The following is a 21,161-nucleotide window of genomic DNA, read 5'->3' as shown; positions in this document are numbered from 1 at the left end:
TTCATTTTTAATACTTCAGTGTGATAGACTAGAGACAAGGAGTACTGTCCTGTGATTGGTTGTAGGTAGGGGGAGGAGGCTATGGTTTTTAATTTTCTGCTAAAGCAGTTGGGCTATTTCCACCATTTGGGTTTTTCATTTTTAATGTTGTGCCATGATGGTTCGAGATAAGCAGAGGCAGGGGGAAAAGGGGACGTGCTTCCCACAGATAAGGATGATGATGTTACTGAGAAGAAGAATGACTGCACTAACAATGTGACTGATAATTACGATTATGTCACTAGATCGATGACTCCAGTGCGGCAGAGTCAGCAACGCAGGCAAAGTGGCCCACAGTCGCCATAGACATTCCACTCATGTAGATAACAACATATCCTCCTTTTGCCACTGAATACAGAAAAATGGATTTCTTCTTATTTACTTCGTAAAGATAATTTATGTAGCAACTGAGGAAGGATATTAAGTTTTCCAAAAGATCATGAATAGCACATGGAAATACACTACTGGCCATTAAAATTGCTACACCACGAAGATGTCGTGCTACAGACGCAAAACTTAACCGACAGGAAGAAGATGCTGTGATATGCAAATCATTAGCTTTTCAGAGCATTCACACAAGGTTGGCGCCGGTGCCGACACCTAAAACGTGCTGACATCAGGAAAATTTCCAACCGATTTCTCATACACAAACAGCAGTTGACCGGCGTTGCCTGGTGAAACGTCGTTGTGATGCCTCGTGTAAGGAGGAGAAATGCGTACCATCACGTTTGCGACTTTGATAAAGGTCGGATTGTAGCCTATCGCGACTGCGGTTTATCGTATCGCGACATTGCTTCTCGCGATGGTCGAGATCCAATGACTGTTAGCAGAATATGGAATCGGTGAGTTCAGGAGGGTAATACGGAACGCCGTGCTGGATCCCAACGGCCTCGTATCACTAGCAGTCGAGATGACAGGCATCTTATCCGCTTGGCTGTAACGGATCGTGCAGCCACGTCTCGATCCCTGAGTCAACAGATGGGGACGTTTGCAAGACAACAACCATCTGCACGAACAGTTCGACGACGTTTGCAGCAGCATGGGCTATCAGCTCGGAGACCGTGGCTGCGGTTACCCTTGACACTGCATCACAGACAGGAGCGCCTGCGATGGTGTACTCAACGACGAACATGGGTGCACGAATGGCAAAACGTCATTTTTTCGGATGAATCCAGGTTCTGTTTACAGCATCATAATGGTCGCATCCTTGTTTGGTGACATCGCGGTGAACACACAATGGAAGCGTGTATTCGTCACCGCCATACTGGCGCATCACGCGGCGTGATGGTATGGGTTGCCATTGGTCACACATTTTGGTCACCTCTTGTTTGCATTGATGGCACTTTGAACAGTGGACGTTACATTGCAGACGTGTTACGACCCGTGGCTCTACCCTCCATTCGATCCCTGCGTAACCCTACATTTCGGCAGGATAATGCACGACCGCATGTTGCAGGTCTTGTGCGGGCCCTTCTGGATACAGAAAATGTTCGACTGCTGCCCTAGCCAGCACATTCTCCAGATCTCTCACCAATTGAAAACGTCTGGTCAATGGTGGCCGAGCAACTGGCTCGTCGCAATACGCCAGTCACTACTCTTGATGAACTGTGGTATGGGATTGAAGCTGCAAGGGCAGCTGTACCTGTACACGCCATCCAAGCTCTGTTTGACTCAATGCCCAGGCGTATCAAGGCCGTTATTACGGCTAGAGGTGGTTGTTCTGGGTACTGATTTCTCAGGATCTATGCACCCAAATTGCGTGAAAATGTAATCACAAGTCAGTTCTAGTATAATATATTTGTCCAATGAATACCAATTTATCATGTGCATTTCTTCTTGGTGTAGCAATTTTAATGGCCAGTAGTGCAGTTCAGACCCGAGACAGTATCAGCTACCTGTCGTTGTCTGTTAGCAGCAAGGCACAGTGACGATTACACCTGAATACCACCAATGCTGTAACTATTAACTCTTGCAATCGTCATGAAGCAATAGTTTCGACCGACTTTTATCGTATTTTCCCCGAATTTTAACAACTTACTTATTCCATCATTAAGCTTCTTTTCAGAGTTGTATTTATGTGGGACGGATTATTCGCAACATTCAAAGCCATCACTGCACTGATAGCCTACCTCTGAGGATTCTGTGGCAAAATTCCAAAGCAAGGAGAGGAGCTTGTGAGATAAAAAATCAGTGTGACAACCAAACATATGAAGATAGGGAGTCAGGTAAGAATAGTGTTTCCTGCAAGCTGACGCAAAAAGAAGGTTCCGTTAATGTGTAAGATACATACCGTCTGTATTAAGAGGGTTCGGTATGAGGATCTCGGTCCAGTTGCCCGCAGTGCTGCCCTGAGTGGAGGGGAACGTCGTGACGGCGGTGATGCGATGGCCCCGCCGCTCCAGCGCCCTCAGGTACGTCTCCGCCAGCACCCACTGGCTGCGGCCCGGTGACTGGAAGAGGCCCAGCACCTCGGCCGACTCCAGAGGTGGCTCCAGCAACGCCGACGTCCCGAGCATCAGTAGGAGCGGCCCCACCTGTAATGATAGTGCGCAGGTCAGGGGTAGACAGGAACCAGAGTAGACTGCATTTGTAGTAGTAGCAACTTCCAAGCCAAACGCCCCAAATCAAAAGTTGTGCTGTACATATACCAGCAATAATTAATAAGGTAACAAAGAAACAGAGTAAGTGTAGGCCTATAAATATCATTATTTGAAATAGTACAGTTCCACAAAACTCAGACACTGGAAAGCTGTCAAGGAAGTGAAGCTGTAGAGGACAAGGGGTTATTTTTAGGAAATATGGTGCGAAATTGTGATTTAGTGTGTTTCAGTGCGCGATGCGCCAGCCTCACGGCAGACGGCGGACGAAGGCTGGCCGACGCGTTATGCAGGTCACACAATTTTGCAGCGAGCGTCGGTATGCGTGTACGTGTGCGGCAGCTCCGCGTGTGGCGCGGTTGCGTTAGCCAACTCGTCGAGAACCTTCTAATAAACACGCCGCCGCGTAACCGGCGGATTCAGCAGCGGCCTGAACTATTTAAGGGCATCAGAGGTGGGCGTCGGCATTCGGTTCGACCCATTGGGCGTTCGGTCGCTGTCACGTCGTCGTCATCACTGACGCCGCCTCCGAGGACCGGCCGGCGGTGGGCGTTGTCCACTGCTGCACCGGCGACTCCCGGCGTCGTCACGGGCTGCAGCGTCTGCAGGAGGTGTGCTGGGCCGGGCCTCGTGCCGCTAACCTCCGACCGCCTGCGTAGCCGTTGACCGAGCGCGGCATCGCCTTCCCCAGACTGCGTGCGTCAGCTCATCTCCACCACGACACGAGCCGGTGGGCTGACCTACCAGAAAATGTTTTAGGAGAACAAACAATAAAGAGGAAGATTGCTAAAAGCAGTCATCTTCTTCTACCCAGCCATACCTTACAACCCCGACCACGTCACCCGCTCCAGTCATATTGTTACAAAGTGAACATGCAGATGCCAATACGTGCTGCCTACATCAGAGGCAGTGAAATTGGTTTTTGAGTGAGGCTCAACAGAGTAGAGGCGTTGGTGTCTAGAAAATGATTTTGTCAGAGAGTACGTGGCTACGAAAGTGGTGGGGCGAGCTGAGATCCTACTGCCAGGGCTGGAACACTGCTGAGGTGGTATGTTGCAAGACCCAGCTCAGCTTCCGTGGCCTGCTACACCACCTCGTGCCACGGTCTGATGCTGCACTGGCTCAGTCGCTTCCATTACCGAAGGCAGGATGTGGTCACAGCAAAACTCCGCAGGTACACTGTAGACACTCGATAGTCAGGCCTAGCACAGCTGTTATCTTTGAGCTGCTGCCTAAACGATGATCTCATGTGCATCAACCAGCTTCATCTGCTGGCTGTTAGTACTTGAGTAGCTGCTCACGATTCCAGGGTTCAAGCTTGTATCAGATAGAGGAGACCATACCCTGGGTCACTCCATCTGGACTCTGGGCATCTCTACAGGGTCTCGGGTTTGGGACCTGTGCCCAGCATGCCTCATACCTGACCCACTGCCAGAACTGCTGGCTGACCAGCGACTATCAAATAGCCCACAGGCTGAAGTCGCTACTTCGCTGAGGCCACCCCCCCCCCCCCTCCCCGCCCCTGTCCATTTACACAGTTACCATGTGCTGCCATTGGCTTGTGCCACGCTGAGGTAAACGTGCTGCCTGGGGGTCGTCACACACCATCGACTTGCTGCCTTCCATCAGTGCATCGTTGACTTACTAAACAAGGAATATATTTCAAAATTGAGCTCTACCGATACTACAGTTACCTAGTTGATGGTATTATGGAACTCATTACCCTGCACACGCTATCCCAGGTTAGAGACGACCATCCTTGCTCATTAATTGACGTGTCCTCCATCCATCCTGCTAGACTAGTGTCAGAAAAGAACCAGTGAAAACCAACGACATCGTGAGTCAGAATTCAGCTCATCTATCACAACATGGAGTGTGAGAACAAAATGTTTTTTACTTTACTGCACTCCATTCAAATGATTGAAAATGGCGGTACCATTGGAGTGCAGGATCGGTTTGAAGGTTTGATCCATGGAAGTGGACTCAGTGGTAACACTAAAGGGTCTGCTGAAGATTTGTACCCAGGAAGGAGTGGGCTATGTTATGTGCTCAGGCATAGTGCTCCATGCGCCCATCTCTAAGTAATAAACAGCCTCAAACACAGATGATCTGGGCATTACGCCAGAGGACATAAAGAATGGGCATGGTTAATACCCGGATGTAAGCACAAGGTGTGTTTCTAGTCAAGAGTCAAGAGACTGACACTGATACTATGTTAATTTCTTCCGTTCTGTTCTTGTAGACATAGCGTTATAATGATGGAGGATGTTCAAAGGAAACAGAACGCTTGGAACCAGGAGTCAGTGGAATACAGGCCAACATCTCAGTATCAACTTTTCAGCTTCTGGCAAACGGTAACAGGAGTTACAGCCGTAAACCTCACAAATCCTCTACTACTTTCGCCCGATAATCCTTTAGAAGTACCACCTACTAAGAACGTGACCTTCATCAGTAACACCTTGAATCTGACCTCACTCAGTTCCCCAGACGAGCATATGGCCACAGAGAGCATTGGAATGGAACCGATGTACCAGCATATTCAGCGGTATCACAGCAGATACCATCACAGGATCACAGTAAGGAAAATTTCGTGTTCATGATCCTGACCCTCGTTTGTGTAGCCTATGCCCGTCGACAGTGGGGAACAATCCACCTTGTGGAACTCCCAGTCCAAATTTTCTGACTGAGTGGTTCATCTCTAAGTTTTAAGTAGTTACTAAAGTACCAGTATCCATGAGCCTTACGGCGGATTGAACAAAGGACAAGAGACAACCAATGCAGAAATCTGTATAAATTGGGAATATTCGTTTGTTCAAAATCGTGCCTCCAAAAGTTCTTCGCTGACTACATTGAAATTTCACACAACTTTCCATTCGAATTCTCGCGTGTTAAAACGCCTACGGGAGCGCCATTTAGTACATGCAAATGCAATCTCGCGTCAAAATTTCAAAGCAATTGGTGAAGAACATTCAGAGATTTAAGATTTTGAACAAACGAACATTTACGTCTATATAAATAAAAACGCAAACGTTTGTTTGTTCCAAATCTTAAATCTCTAAAAGTTGTGCATCGATTGCTTTGAAATTTTGACACAACGTTGCATTCGAATACGAGCATGTTTTTTATATACATATTTTTAAAATTATATATAATATATAAAGAAATATGTTGTAAGGGGGAACGTTACTATCAAAAACCTGAGAATTACTTCGCAGATGTACTTCAGTACAGGGTGAACATTAATAAAACCGACAAACAGCAGTAACTGATTTCCGATTGGAAATGGAAGGAAAAAATTGATGGTGTGCATGCAACGACAACAAATCGTACCGGAACACCGTACAGAGCTGCATCATATCCACGTCTCAACAGATATTCAAAGTGGCCTCCGTGGGATGCAATGCACACGTTGTCATGCAGGATACAAATAATTCTACTTTATTGGTGCATCACTTGTCTGGAGAGATTGTACTCGGGTCCGTCTCACTACCCTCTAGAACCCCGTCCTCCAGATCTGGTGTGCGCACAGTCTGCAGCCTACCGGCACATTCGTCTGTCTGAATGGATCCGTGACGACGCAAACACCGAAAAAGAGCTTGCAGTCTTGTGTGATGTGGTTGGTGCCTGTGAGGGTACTAAAGTTTAGCATCACCCCGGTTCCCAGAACTCCTGAAGACAGACGTTGACCGTGGATATTGTATCACAGACACAGTCCCTTTGACTGTTCAGAGACGTCACTAAACCCGCCCAAAGATGTAGACAACAAGAGAAGTGTCCAAGCGCCTCGGAGTGAACGAAAGCGGTGTCGTTCGGACGTGGAGGAGATACAGAGACACATGCCTCGCTCAGGCCGCCCAAGGGCTACTGCTGCAGTGGATGATTGACTGATTTTTATTGCCCAAAAACAAATCATTTACAGGGATGTAAAGCTTGTATAAGCAACGTCAATAAATGTACAAACGACAATGGCAATAAATACACAAATAATTAATCTATGTCAGAAATTACGCTCACAGAAATCTTCCATTGTACAAAAACCATTTCGAATTAATGAAGTTCTTACAAATATCTTAAATTTTTTCAGTCCAGACTTTTAACTGGCTCTGGTAGTTTATTAAATAGCTTTACAGATGTGTGTTTGAAGCTGTTTAGACTTTTGGTATATGAGCAGTAGTGTTTTCTTACATGATTACAGTGTCGTGTGTTATAACTATGTACATCAGAATTCAGATCAAAACTAGACAAGTTCTGTTTAATGTACAAGAGACATTGAAAGGACATGGAAAAGTCATAACACTAAGTTTAATAAATAATTCTCTACAGTGAGTTCTAGGTGGTACTTTACATATCAGTCTGACAGCTTTTTTCTGGGCTGTAAATAAGCATTTTGAGTAGCAATTATTTCCCCACAAGATTGTCCCATATGTCAAATGAGATTGAATATAGCTATAATAGACAGAAAGCAAAATTTTCTCATCTACTGTTGCTTGTAATTTTCTGAGCATAAATATTCCTTTAGAAATTTTGGTGTTAAGTAGTTCACATGTGCCTGCCAGCCTAAATTATTTTGCAAAACAATGCCAAGAAACTTTACAGGAACTGTCTGTAAGGTCATTCTGTTGTATATGAAATGTTTAATTCCTGTGTTTTATTTATGTTCATGACCGCTACCTACGGATTATGGCTCGGAGGAACCCTGACAGCAACGCCACCTTGTTGAATAATGCTTTTCGTGCAGCCACAGGACGTTGTGTTACGACTCAAACTGTGCGCAACAGACTTCACTCCCGACGTCCATGGCGATGTCCATCTTCGCAACCACGACACCATGCAGCGCGGTACAAATGGGCCAAACAACATGCCGAATGGACCGCTCAGGACTGACATCTCATTCTCTTCACCGATGAGTATCGGATATGCCTTCAACCAGACAATCGTCGGAGACGTGTTTGGAGGCAACCCGGTCAGGCTGAACGCCTCAGGCTCACTGTCCAGCGAGCCAGCAGGTTGGTGGTTACCTGCTGTTTTGAAGTGGCATTATGTGAGGCCGACGTACGCCGATGGTGGCCATGGAAAGGGCCGTAACGGCTGTGCGAAAGTGAACGCCATCCTCAGACCGATAGTGCAACCACATCGGCAGCATGTCGGCGAGGCATTCGTCTTCATGGACGACAATTCGCGCCCTCATGGTGCACAGTCAGGATAACGGCATCGCTCGACTAGAGTGGCCAGCATGTTCTCCACACATGAACGCTAACGAACATGCATCGGATAGATTGAAAAGGGCTGTTTATGGACGATGTGACCCACCAACCACTGTGTAGGATTTACGCCGAATCGCCGTTGAGGAGTGGGGCAACCTGGACCAACAGTGCCTCAACTCGTGTACAGTATGCCACGACGACTACAGACATGCATCAGTGCAAGAGGACGTGCTACTGAGTGTTAGAGGTACCGGTGTGGACAGCAATCTGGACCACCACCTCTGAATGTCTCGCTGTGTGGTGGTACAACAAGCAATGAGCTATAGAAAGGGCGGAAATTATGTTTATGCTGATCTATACTCCAATTTTCTGTACAGCTTCCGGAACTCTCGGGGTGATGCAAAACTTTTTTTGATATATATATATATATATATATATATATATATATATATATATATATATATGTGTGTGTGTGTGTGTGTGTGTGTGTGTGAGAGAGAGAGAGAGAGAGAGAGAGAGAAGAGAGAAACGTTGTGAAATACGTAAGTTCTCTTTATGGCTTATCGGTCTATCATTGGAAAACTAATACAACAGAATCTCAATTTGCTGTATGAACAAACAAGACTCAAGGTCAGAAAGAGGGAAGAATAGGAGATACACAGAGGGATGGGAGGAAATGGACCTATAAAACGAAAGCAGGGTAGAAACAGAGAGAGATGGCAGGGGGCATGGTGAGAGGAGGAGGAGGAGAAGACAGACAGAGAAAAGAGGAAGGAGATGATGGACAGAGAGGAGGGGTGAGAGGGGACACGAGAAAATGGACAGAGATGGAGGGTGAGAAGATGGAGAGAAGGGAAGAGGTGATGGAGAGAGAGATGGAGTAGGAGGAGGAGATTGGCAAAGAGAGGTGGAGGAGGAGATGACCAGAGACAGGGGGCAGAAGGAGATCTGCACGTATATCCAAATGCCACACATATTAGAAACACGTGCTTTCTCTTTTCTTTGTTTTCCGTTTAAACAGACCGAGCCACAGCAGTGTGTGGCCCGGAACACCTAGTTGCAAATACGATAGTAGGAGAATGTAAAAAGCACTTGTCATTCTAAGATTTAGCGCCAGTCTGGGATTCAGTGGACCATATCTTCCACAGGGGGGATGAATGTTATGGCAGCACCATTCTCAACGGACTTTACAGCCCTCATCAAGAGGATAGGGGCGGGGGGGGGGGGGGGCGTGCTGTCGCGGTCGGAATACTGCTGAGACGGCGTGATTGGTGTCAGCAGGCCACAGTCGCAAGTTGGAGTAGCGAGTTGGAGTAGCTCGCATTGTGGTCTCACACTGCTTTGTCTTGGTCGCCTGCGTGACCGAAGGCGGAGCACAAAGCTGCACAGAGCCGCTTCAAGTACTCGCTGTTCAGACCCAGCAGCATCCTGTCTTAGACTACTGCCGACACCGAGATGTACTGCAGGCTGGCAGATGGTCCCACGTGTGCCGAGCAGGTTCATCCACTCCTAGCTGCTTCATTTGCTACCACTGCTGCTAGATCTGGTGATTCCAGGGCTCAAGTGGTAGGCATCAAGAGGAGCCCATCTCCTGGGTGACTTCATTTGGTCTCTTGGCATATCGTGTTGAGAGCCTCTTACCACGCCCACTGCCACAGTCTCTGCCGACGTATTCACGTAGGCAAAAGTGGTCATTCACAATCGTTAAATATGTCGATTCAACACTTGAACACTTCTGGACTGACGGCACATATCCAGAAACAATATAACGGCAGCCTAATCTAAACTCAACACTCACATCTACTGTCGCAATCTGCGTTGCCCCGGACTACCTGAAACGCACATTCGCCAATCCCACACAAGATGACACAACCAACATAAATCGTTAGCCAAGTTCAAAGTACATTAGGGACAATATTATGACTCACAATATCACTCAAAATCTGAATGATATTGGGCGTAATCTAGGTGACAGCTTTTACGTTAGGCTCTCCATGACATATACATGTAAAGGTCACAACACACATTGCAAATATAATCTGCTGTATACAGGGTGTTACAAAAAGGTACGGCCAAACTTTCAGCAAACATTCCTCACACACAAAGAGAGAAAATATGTTATTTGGACATGCGTCCAGAAACGCTTACTTTCCATGTTAGAGCTCATTTTATTACTTCTCTTCAAATCACATTAATCATGAAATGGAAACACACAGCAACAGAACTTACCAGCGTGACTTCAAACACTTTGTTACAGGAAATGTTCAAAATGTCCTCCGTTAGCGAGGATACATGCATCCACCCTCCGTCGCATGGAATCCCTGATGCGCTGATGCGCTGATGCAGCCCTGGAGAATGGCGTATTGTATCACAGCCGTCCACAATACGAGCACGAAGAGTCTCTACATTTGGTACCTGGGTTGCGTAGACAAGAGCTTTCAAATGCCCCCATAAATGAAGGTCAAGAGGGTTGAGGTCAGGAGAGCGTGGAGGCCATGGAATTGGTCCGCCTCTACCAATCCATCGGTCACCGAATCTGTTGTTGAGAAGCGTACGACCGCTTCGACTGAAATGTGCAGGAGCTCCATCGTGCATGAACCACATGTTGTGTCGTACTTGTAAAGGCACATGTTCTAGCAGCACAGGTAGAGTATCCCGTATGAAATCCTGATAACGTGCTCCATTGAGCGTACATACTGACGAAACTAAAATGAGCTCTACACATGGAAATTAAGCGTTTCCGGACACATGTCCACATAACATATTTTCTTTATTTGTGTGTGAGGAATGTTTCCTGAAAGTTTGGCCGTACCTTTTTGTAACATCCTGTATACAAGTGTACGAGTAGTACTTAAAATGCTCCAGTGGACGCTCGACCAGTAAGATCTAACACACAAATTCTGTTCCATGTTACGATTGCCATTCGTCCAGGTACCCTGGCATGTGTTGAGACGTGGTTCAGCTCTGTCTACTGGCTAAGGTTAAGAAGAAAAAAAGTAATTCGAGACGATTTGGCTGATGGAAAGGGTGCAACAGGCACGATCGAATATTCGTTAAATTATAGCATAGCAACAATCGATAGCAAAGACGTGCAGCTTGATGTATTTATTTATAACGCAGGTGCTTTGGATTCAGTTTTAGTGTTTTCTATGTGATATTTTGTAGCTGGAGGGTGATACCTTGGCCAGCGGGCATGCACCCGTGTAGCCGGCTCGGGCACCAGAGACGTCTCTGGGACTTTCGAAAGCCCCCACCTTTGTGCTCACCACCCTGCTGTGGTCAAAGATTAAAGCAAATCCACGCCGCCGCCGCGTTATACTGGTGGGCCAACGCGATAGCCGGCCAGACTTGTAAACTCACTGTGTGGTTATGACAAAGTCTCTCTGTGCTATTACATAAACTTCGAGCTCTTTCAGTACCACGAACCTTTGTCACAGCTGTGTACACACTGCTGCCCATTGTTGGGAATACACAGGGCTAACAATGAGATGGTGGACACACAGTGAGAGCACGTGCCCACACAGGTTTCAAAAAATGTCTCTGAGCACTATGGGACTGAACATCTGAGGTCATTACTCCCCTAGAACTTAGAACTACTTAAACCTAACTAACCTAAGGACATCATACACATCTATACCCGTAGCAGTCGCGCTGTTCCGGACTGAAGCGCCTAGAACCGCTCGGCCACCGAGGCCGGGTTTTGCTTTTCACCAACAGTGTATCAATAAGTGTGTGCATTTGATCTATTTGTTATTGTTAATATGAAAAATTTTATCAAATCAGTATTAGCCACTGCCCAAAACAATTTGTAAATTTTTTGTGGGGAGCATGGGGGCTATGCAAGCAGGCTGTTTAGATTTTTATCTTGGTAACGCCACGTAGCGCTCTCTATCAAAATCTTTCATTTGCTAACTATATGCCTATTAGTAGTTAGTGCCTGCAGTAGTTAGAATATTTTATTTAGCTGGCAGTATTGACGCTCGCTGTATTTTGCCTCTGACCTCTCAATTACAAGCTATCGGCAGCAGACACTACACTGTTAGTGCTCTCTCTAAAATGGTTCAAATGGCTCTGAGCACTATGGGACTTAACTACTGAGGTCTTCAGTCCCCTAGAACTTAGAACAACTTAAACCTAACTGACGTAAGGACATCACACACATCCATACCCGCGGCAGGATTCGAACCTGCGACCATAGCGGTCGCGCGGCTCCAGACTGTAACACCTAGAACCGCTCGGCCACTCCGGCCGGCCCAGTGCTCTCTCTCCCAGCAGTAAATGTCTTGTCTGTACTGAACCGAATACCACGGCTGCAGCTGTCAAGCAATGTAATGTGGTAAACCATTTTATAACTGACGTTTCCAGGGACTGCCTACTTACTATTTTCTCTTGTACTTATATAGCATTAATTTTTATTTTGTTTTATTGCTTATCAGGCCAACCATGGACTGCCTATGAAATTATATGACTGTAACCCAAACATGTGTCGTTAATTGTTGAAATATTGTAAGTGCTATTTTTATTGTGTTTTTGGATTCAATTTATTCTGGTTTCTGCAACCAATGGTTGATTCTACACTGAAGCTCCAAAGAAACTGGTATAAGCATGCGCATTCATGTACAGAGATATGTAAAGAGGCAGAATACGGCGCGTAGGTCGACAACGCCTATATAACAACTGTGTGCCGCAGTTGTTAGATGGGTCACTGCTACTACGATGGCAGGATGTCAACATTTAAGTGAGTTTGAACGTGGTGTTGTAGTCGGAGCACGAGTGATGGGACACAGCGTCTCCGAGGTAGCGATGAAGTGGAGATTTTCCCGCAGGACCATTTCACGAGTGTACCGTGAATATCAGGAATTCGGAAAAACATCAAATCTCCGACATCGCTGCGGGTGGAAAACGTCCTGCAAGAACGGGGCCAACGACGACTGAAGAGAATCGTTCAACGTGACGGAAGTGCAACCCTTCCGCAAATTGATGCAGATTTCAGTGCTGGGCCATCAGCAAGCGTCAGTGCGCTAACTATGCAACGGAACATCATCGATATGGGCTTTCGAAGACGAAGGCCCACTCGTGTGCCCTTGATGACTGCACGACACAAAGCTTTACGCCTCGCCTGGGTCTGTCAACACCGACATTCGACAGTTGATGACTGGGAACATGTTGCCTGGTCGGACAAGTCTCGTCTCAAATTGTATCGAGCGGATGGACGTGTACGGGTACCTCCATACCTCCTGAATCCATGGACCTTGCATGTCACAGGGGACTGTTCAGCCTGATGGAGACTCTGTAATCGAATGGGGCGTGTGCGGTTGGAGTGATAGGGGACCCCTGATACGTCTAGATACGACTCTGACAGATGACACGTATGTAAGCGTCCTGTCTGATCAACTGCATCCATTCGTGTCCATTGTGCATTCCGACTGACTTGGACGATTCCAGCAGGACAATGCGACACCCCACACGTCCAAAATTGCAACAGTGTGGCTGCAGGAACACTCTTCAAAATGGCTCTGAGCACTATGGGACTTAACTTCTGAGGTCATCAGTCCCCTAGAACTTAGAACTACTTAAACCTAACTAACCTAAGGACATCACACACATCCATGCCCGAGGCAGGATTCGAACCTGCGACCGTAGCAGTCGCGCGCGGTTCCGGACTGTAGCGCCTAGAACCGCTCGGCCACTAGCGGCCGGCCTTAAACTCTTCCACTGGCCACCAAACTCCCCAGACAAGAACATTATTGAACATATCTGTGATGCGTTGCAACGTCCTGTTCGGAGAAAATCTCCACCCCTCGCACTCTTACGGATTTATGGACAGCCCTGCAGAATTCGTGGGGTCAATCCCCTCCAGCACTACTTCAGACATTAGTCGACTCCATGCGAAGTCATGTTACGGTACTTCTGCGTCCTCATGGGGGCCCTACACGATATTAGCCAAGTCTATCAGTTTCCTTGTCTCTTCAATGTAATTAATTTTTTTTCTAGTACGCATGCAGTTGCTTGAGAATGGTTACACAGCCGAAACAACGTAGTACACAAATTAAAAAAAAAAAGGAATGTTAAACAACTGATGCAGGAAACATTTCTCTCAAGATCCGTATTTCAGGTTAGCAAATGAGAAACAGTGATACACAAAATGGAAAACAAACGTAATCGACACAGTTCTGCTGTCAACCGATAGTGCGTATACAATGTGCGTTTTGTGTGAGGAATGTATAAAAAAACAGTATATTGCTCACTACGGATAAACCGAATTAGGTTGTACTGGTTTTAATAGACTGTGCTTGTATTTGCAACGATGCAGCCTGACTCCTTTTCGATTTTTTCACGGTTTTTCCTAATTACTTCACGCAAATGCCTGGGGGCTTCCTACTATAGGGACACCACCGTCAGCCTTGCCCGTCAGTGAAAACTAGGCCTGTAAGTGTGTGAATCCTCCATACAGGATGAAGTCGGTTTTTTGATCTCAGTTTGCAATACCACGGCATGTCCGCTGTCCTTACGAAAGCGATCCACGAGCGAATAAAACTACTACTACTACTGCTGCTACTGTTACTACTACAACTGCCTCTACTACCACGATCGCAAGATGCAGGAGAATGAGATGAAAGGAAAGCAAACGAGAGAAAACGATAATAATAGGGCATGTAGCAGAGACTGATTAATTTGTCCTGTCTGCTACAATGGAACTAGTCTTAAAATATTTATACACTTTTTCAGACCTTTCGACACGTTACAGATGAATGATTTGAATTCAGGAATTGCGGAATATATGTTCAGCACCACACGTGAACCATGGACCTTGCCGTTGGTGGGGAGGCTTGCGTGCCTCAGCGATACAGATAGCCGTACCGTAGGTGCAACCACAACGGAGGGGTATCTGTCGAGAGGCCAGACAAACGTGTGGTTCCTGAAGAGGGGCAGCAGCCTTTTCAGTATTTGCAGGGGCAACAGTCTGGATCATTGACTGATCTGGCCTTGTAACAATAACCAAAACGCCCTTGCTGTGCTGGTACTGCGAACGGCTGAAAGCAAGGGGAAACTACAGCCGTAATTTTTCCCGAGGGCATGCAGCTTTACTGTATGATTACATGATGATGGCGTCCTCTTGGGTAAAATATTCCGGAGGTAAAATAGTCCCCTATTCGGATCTCCGGGCGGGGACTACTCAAGAGGATGTCGTTATCAGGAGAAAGAAAACTGGCGTTCTACGGATCGGAGCGTGGAATGTCAGATCCCTTAATCGGGCAGGTAGGTTAGAAAATTTAAAAAGGGAAATGGATAGGTTGAAGTTAGATATAGTGGGAATTAGTGAAGTTCGGTGGAAGGAGGAACAAGACTTCTGGTCAGGTGACTACAGGGATATAAACACAAAATCAAATAGGGGGAATGCAGGAGTAGGTTTAATAATGAATAGGAAAATAGGAATGCGGGTAAGCTACTACAAACAGCATAGTGAACGCATTATTGTGGCCAAGATAGATACGAAGCCCACACCTACTACAGTAGTACAAGTTTATATGCCAACTAGCTCTACAGATGACGAAGAAATTGAAGAAATGTATGATGAAATAAAAGAAATTATTCAGATTTTGAAGGGAGACGAAAATTTAATAGTCATGGGTGACTGGAATTCGAGTGTAGGAAAAGGGAGAGAAGGAAACACAGTAGGTGAATATGGATTGGGGGACAGAAATGAAAGAGGAAGCCGCCTGGTAGAATTTTGCACAGAGCACAACATAATCATAACTAACACTTGGTTTAAGAATCATGAAAGAAGGTTGTATACATGGAAGAACCCTGGAGATACTAAAAGGTATCAGATAGATTATACAATGGTAAGACAGAGATTTAGGAACCAGGTTTTAAATTGTAAGACATTTCCAGGGGCAGATGTGGACTCTGACCACAATCTATTGGTTATGACCTGTAGATTAAAACTGAAGAAACTGCAAAAAGGTGGGAATTTAAGGAGATGGGACCTGGATAAACTAAAAGAACCAGAGGTTGTACAGAGATTCAGGGAGAGCATGAGGGAGCAATTGACAGGAATGGGGGACATAAATACAGTAGAAGAAGAATGGGTAGCTTTGAGGGATGAAGTAGTGAAGGCAGCAGAGGATCAAGTAGGTAAAAAGACGAGGGCTAGTAGAAATCCTTGGGTAACAGAAGAAATATTGAATTTAATTGATGAAAGGAGAAAATATAAAAATGCACTAAGTGAACCAGGCAAAAAGGAATACAAACGTCTCAAAAATGAGATCGACAGGAAGTGCAAAATGGCTAAGCAGGGATGGCTAGAGGACAAATGTAAGGATGTAGAGGCCTATCTCACTAGGGGTAAGATAGATACCGCCTACAGAAAAATTAAAGAGACCTTTGGAGATAAGAGAACGACTTGTATGAATATCAAGAGCTCAGATGGAAACCCAGTTCTAAGCAAAGAAGGGAAAGCAGAAAGGTGGAAGGAGTATATAGAGGGTCTATACAAGGGCGATGTACTTGAGGACAATATTATGGAAATGGAAGAGGATGTAGATGAAGATGAAATGGGAGATACGATACTGCGTGAAGAGTTTGACAGAGCACTGAAAGACCTGAGTCGAAACAAGGCCCCCGGAGTAGACAATATTCCATTGGAACTACTGACGGCCGTGGGAGAGCCAGTCCTGACAAAACTCTACCATCTGGTGAGCAAGATGTATGAAACAGGTGAAATACCCTCAGACTTCAAGAAGAATATAATAATTCCAATCCCAAAGAAAGCAGGTGTTGACAGATGTGAAAATTACCGAACTATCAGCTTAATAAGTCACAGCTGCAAAATACTAACACGAATTCTTTACAGACGAATGGAAAAACTAGTAGAAGCCTACCTCGGGGAAGATCAGTTTGGATTCCGTAGAAACACTGGAACACGTGAGGCAATACTGACCTTACGACTTATCTTAGAAGAAAGATTAAGGAAAGGCAAACCTACGTTTCTAGCATTTGTAGACTTAGAGAAAGCTTTTGACAATGTTGACTGGAATACTCTCTTTCAAATTCTAAAGGTGGCAGGGGTAAAATACAGGGAGCGAAAGGCTATTTACAATTTGTACAGAAACCAGATGGCAGTTATAAGAGTCGAGGGACATGAAAGGGAAGCAGTGGTTGGGAAGGGAGTAAGACAGGGTTGTAGCCTCTCCCCGATGTTGTTCAATCTGTATATTGAGCAAGCAGTAAAGGAAACAAAAGAAAAATTCGGAGTAGGTATTAAAATTCATGGAGAAGAAATAAAAACTTTGAGGTTCTCCGATGACATTGTAATTCTGTCAGAGACAGCAAAGGACTTGGAAGAGCAGTTGAATGGAATGGACAGTGTCTTGAAAGGAGGATATAGGATGAACATCAACAAAAGCAAAACAAGGATAATGGAATGTAGTCTAAATAAGTCGAGTGATGCTGAGGGAATTAGATTAGGAAATGAGGCACTTAAAGTAGTAAAGGAGTTTTGCTATTTGGGGAGCAAAATAACTGATGATGGTCGAAGTAGAGAGGATATAAAATGTAGACTGGCAATGGCAAGGAAAGCGTTTCTGAGAAATTTGTTAACATCCAGTATTGATTTAAGTGTCAGGAAATCATTTCTGAAAGTATTCGTATGGAGTGTAGCCATGTATGGAAGTGAAACATGGACGATAAATAGTTTGGACAAGAAGAGAATAGAAGCTTTCGAAATGTGGTGCTACAGAAGAATTCTGAAGATTAGATGGGTAGATCACGTAACTAATGAGGAAGTATTGAATAGGATTGGGGAGAAGAGAAGTTTGTGGCACAACTTGACCAGAAGAAGGGATCGGTTAGTAGGACATGTTCTGAGGCATCAAGGGATCACCAATTTAGTATTGGAGGGCAGCATGGAGGGTAAAAATCGTAGAGGGAGACCAAGAGATGAATACACTAAGCAGATTCAGAAGGATGTAGGTTGCAGTAGGTACTGGGAGATGAAAAAGCTTGCACAGGATAGAGTAGCATGGAGAGCTGCATCAAACCAGTCTCAGGACTGAAGACCACAACAACAACAACACGACACGTATTGTTAATGATATGCACAAAGCTCTGACGTTAGTGTATGCTCCGTCATATTGATATTACGGACAGAATTAGTTAGCTACGTTTCCCCGCTATAGTGAAAATAAACTGTATTATTACACATGTTGTGTGTTCAAATGTGTGTGAAATATTATGGGACTTAACTGCTAAGGTCATCAGTCGCTAATCTTACACACTACTTAATCTAAATTATCCTAAGGACAAACACACACACACCCATGCCCGAGGGAGGACTCGAACCTCCGCCGGGACCAGCCGCAAAGTCCATGACTGCAGAGCCTGAGACGGCTCGGCTACACATGTTGTCTCCCTTCTTGTTTAGAACTGTTTTTCTGGCAGCTGCAGATCTACAAGCTGTGTACCTTAATTGCCTTCTTTTGCAGCTGTAGCGAAGGTCTCATTTACACACCAAAGGCGTTTCGCTTTATTCTGAATCATCTTCTGTTGTCACTGTAACAATATGGTTTTTTGTTATAATTTTGTTCGCTAGGATTATGGACAGTTCGCATGCTTTACTTAATACTGTAAATAGTTTCAGTTCCTATCATTATTCACGGTTTTCTGTGGCTTACTTCATTCTTCCTGTACTTTCACGTGTACGTGTGAAACAGCAGTTCCACTGCACTAAAATATATTCACGTTTCTGTGTTCCCTAGAGGCCTTCACCTGAAGTACCAAAACATCCACCTCAAGCTTCCTCACACGATTCGATTTATGACTGCTAGTAGTAGTAAGTAAAACACGCGAACTGTTCATGATCTTAGCGAACAAAATTGGAATAGGAAGAAAACCATGTCGCTACAATGACCACTGAAGATGCTTTAGAATAAAGGGAAACGGGTTTCGTCTTAATAAGATTTTCATTACAGTTGCAAACGACTGCAATTTATTAATTTATTAATTCCTCCCATTTACGGTGACCATATTTTTTTCGGACAAAAGTGGGACTTTCATACATTTACTTGGCCAAAAAGTGGTACAATTATTATTTCTCGTTAAATGCTAACATTTCTTCTTCCTCTGCAAATATAGCCTTGACTGATATTTGTTTGTGTGTGTGTGTGTGTGTGTGTGTGTGTGTGTGTGTGTGTGTGCGTGTGAGTGAGTGTGTATACTAAACCAAACAAAGAATGGAAAGACTGGAAAGAAGTACATTTCAAGTTTTCAGAAATTTACTCATTAAGAAATGTAACATTTATAACACAGAATGGACAAAGACATACAGTAACAATCACTACAAAAAAAGTTCTTAGTGAACACAAGGAATTTATGGTTTTGTGGATTCCACACTGCAATCATATTTCGTCGAAGATGAAATTTCATTCAGCAACTCACGTTTGCCTAATAGGTATGAACAGAAGTCAGTGCAACTGTATTTACTGAAGTTTAAACAGGTCAGAAAATACACTTAACGCTCCTCACCGTAAGTCTGTCCACTGTGACGTTAGTAGGCTGAAAACTCTTCCAACATTTGCATTGTGGGCAGGGAGTGAAAAGAAGTACTGCGCCATATGAAGCGATTCTCTGAACTGTTCATTACACTGGCAAGATCTGAAAAACCTACACCATTTTTCATGTGCCATCAACTGATTCCATTGTTCACTGTCTGTTTCCACTTGTTGTTTTACAAATGACTGTATATGAACTATTTCATCAAATAAGAGGCTGTCATTTACTATAATGCCCTTTTCATTCAGCCACATTAAAGTATTTTCAACTACTGACCATTCTGGTGGTTCTGTGAGCATCATCCATGAGAATACAGAAAACTCAGCTATTCCCTGTAACCATTAGGATAAATAGTCTACTGAAGCATCATAAAACGTTGATACTGCTATGTCAAATTTCTTAACAGACTGGTCATCACAATCATTCAGCAGCTTTTTAACACTTAGTGGTACAAAATGTTCATGTTTCCTTGAATTTAGACTTGTCAAAGCTTTATTTAAGACTGCTAATACTTCACATATGGAATTATTCTGTTTCTCAATGCTCAGAATGGTTTGTTGGAAAACACTCATTTGTGAATGTACAGAAAGTAAATAACATTCATTTATAGGATCACTGAAAAAAGTCTTTAAGATTGCAGGGCACTTTGAGTTAGACTGTGACAAAAAGTAAGATCTCAAAGGTTCATACATTTTCAAGATCCTTTCTATGGCTGGCAGCAATGAAAGCCACCTTGTTTTGGAAAAGGAAAGTAAATTTTTGTAAGTGACACCAACAAATTCACAGAATTCAGTGACTTCTGCAACCCGAATAGAAAAAATATGAAAATGGTTGTACAACTTCATGACAATGCAGTCAATGTCAACAGGTAAAACATCATAAGCACTTTGAAGTGTGTTATGAACAACACTTGCTGGACAACCTATGCCAACGATGTTAGAGTTTTTTAATTTTTTTTCAGATGTGTGAAAACGTTATTACCCTCTTTCTTCATTAAACCCCTCAAAATTACAGTTAGTATTGTCTGCACCAAATGCAACACACTTTGAGATGATACTGAATGACTGTATAACATGAGAAAGATAATTGGAAATTGTTTCGGACTTTTCGTTCTGCAATTCATCAAGATCAAGCAAATTCGTCTGCAGTCCACCCTCACTGAATTATCACAGGAAAAATTTTCTGATGCCCATGGCTGCTAGCATCAGTGGATATTGAAAAGTATTTTGCAGTGTTTACAGCATCTATTACCTGTTTCTGGGAATGCGGAGCTATAACATTGTTGATAATTGCTTCACACTTTGTTCTTCCACACGAAACATTTTCTGCAATTTTAGAATCAGGAAATTTTTTTTTGTTTAGTTGAACACTGCAGTCATTAGAACGATAGCTTTGGTGGTGTTTAACAACATGGAATGACAGGGTTCCTTCTGCTGCAGCTAAGTTTTTCTGTTCCTGTGTATTTGAAGTTACAAAATATCACGTCATTTTTTGCGAGGAACCTGCCGATCGAAGATTCTCCCTGTGTTTCTCTGATTCCATATGATGCTTGAGATCTGCAGCACCACCATGAGACACGGATACAGCACAGTTACATACGTTGCATTTTGCTGAACAGTCATTGTCTGTAGCAGTGAAGCAAGGAAATTTCCTCTGAAGCTCTTCCGAAAACTTTGATTTTCGTTTCGGCATCGCCACGACGTGCTAGCACTTCACGAAACTGATACTGAGTGCTGACAACAGTGGCAAGCAAAAGCAAAGAAAATAA

At 44.4% G+C, this 21,161-nt stretch overlaps 1 protein-coding gene across 1 annotated transcript in view; it reads right to left on the bottom strand.

Annotated features, from left to right (window-relative positions):
- LOC124544653 (UDP-glycosyltransferase UGT5-like) overlaps positions 1-21,161 on the bottom strand; it is a 125,181-nt gene that overhangs the window by 91,282 nt on the left and 12,738 nt on the right. Inside the window, exon 2 of the mRNA XM_047123267.1 lies at positions 2,330-2,573. Within this exon, the coding sequence (XP_046979223.1) occupies positions 2,330-2,573 (244 nt within the window). The remainder of the gene's footprint in view (positions 1-2,329; positions 2,574-21,161) is intronic.

This window comes from Schistocerca americana, chromosome 8, assembly GCF_021461395.2.
Source record: "Schistocerca americana isolate TAMUIC-IGC-003095 chromosome 8, iqSchAmer2.1, whole genome shotgun sequence".
NCBI lineage: Eukaryota > Metazoa > Arthropoda > Insecta > Orthoptera > Acrididae > Schistocerca > Schistocerca americana.
Note: the sequence above shows the minus strand (reverse complement) of the source record. Positions and strands in the feature narration are given on the sequence as shown.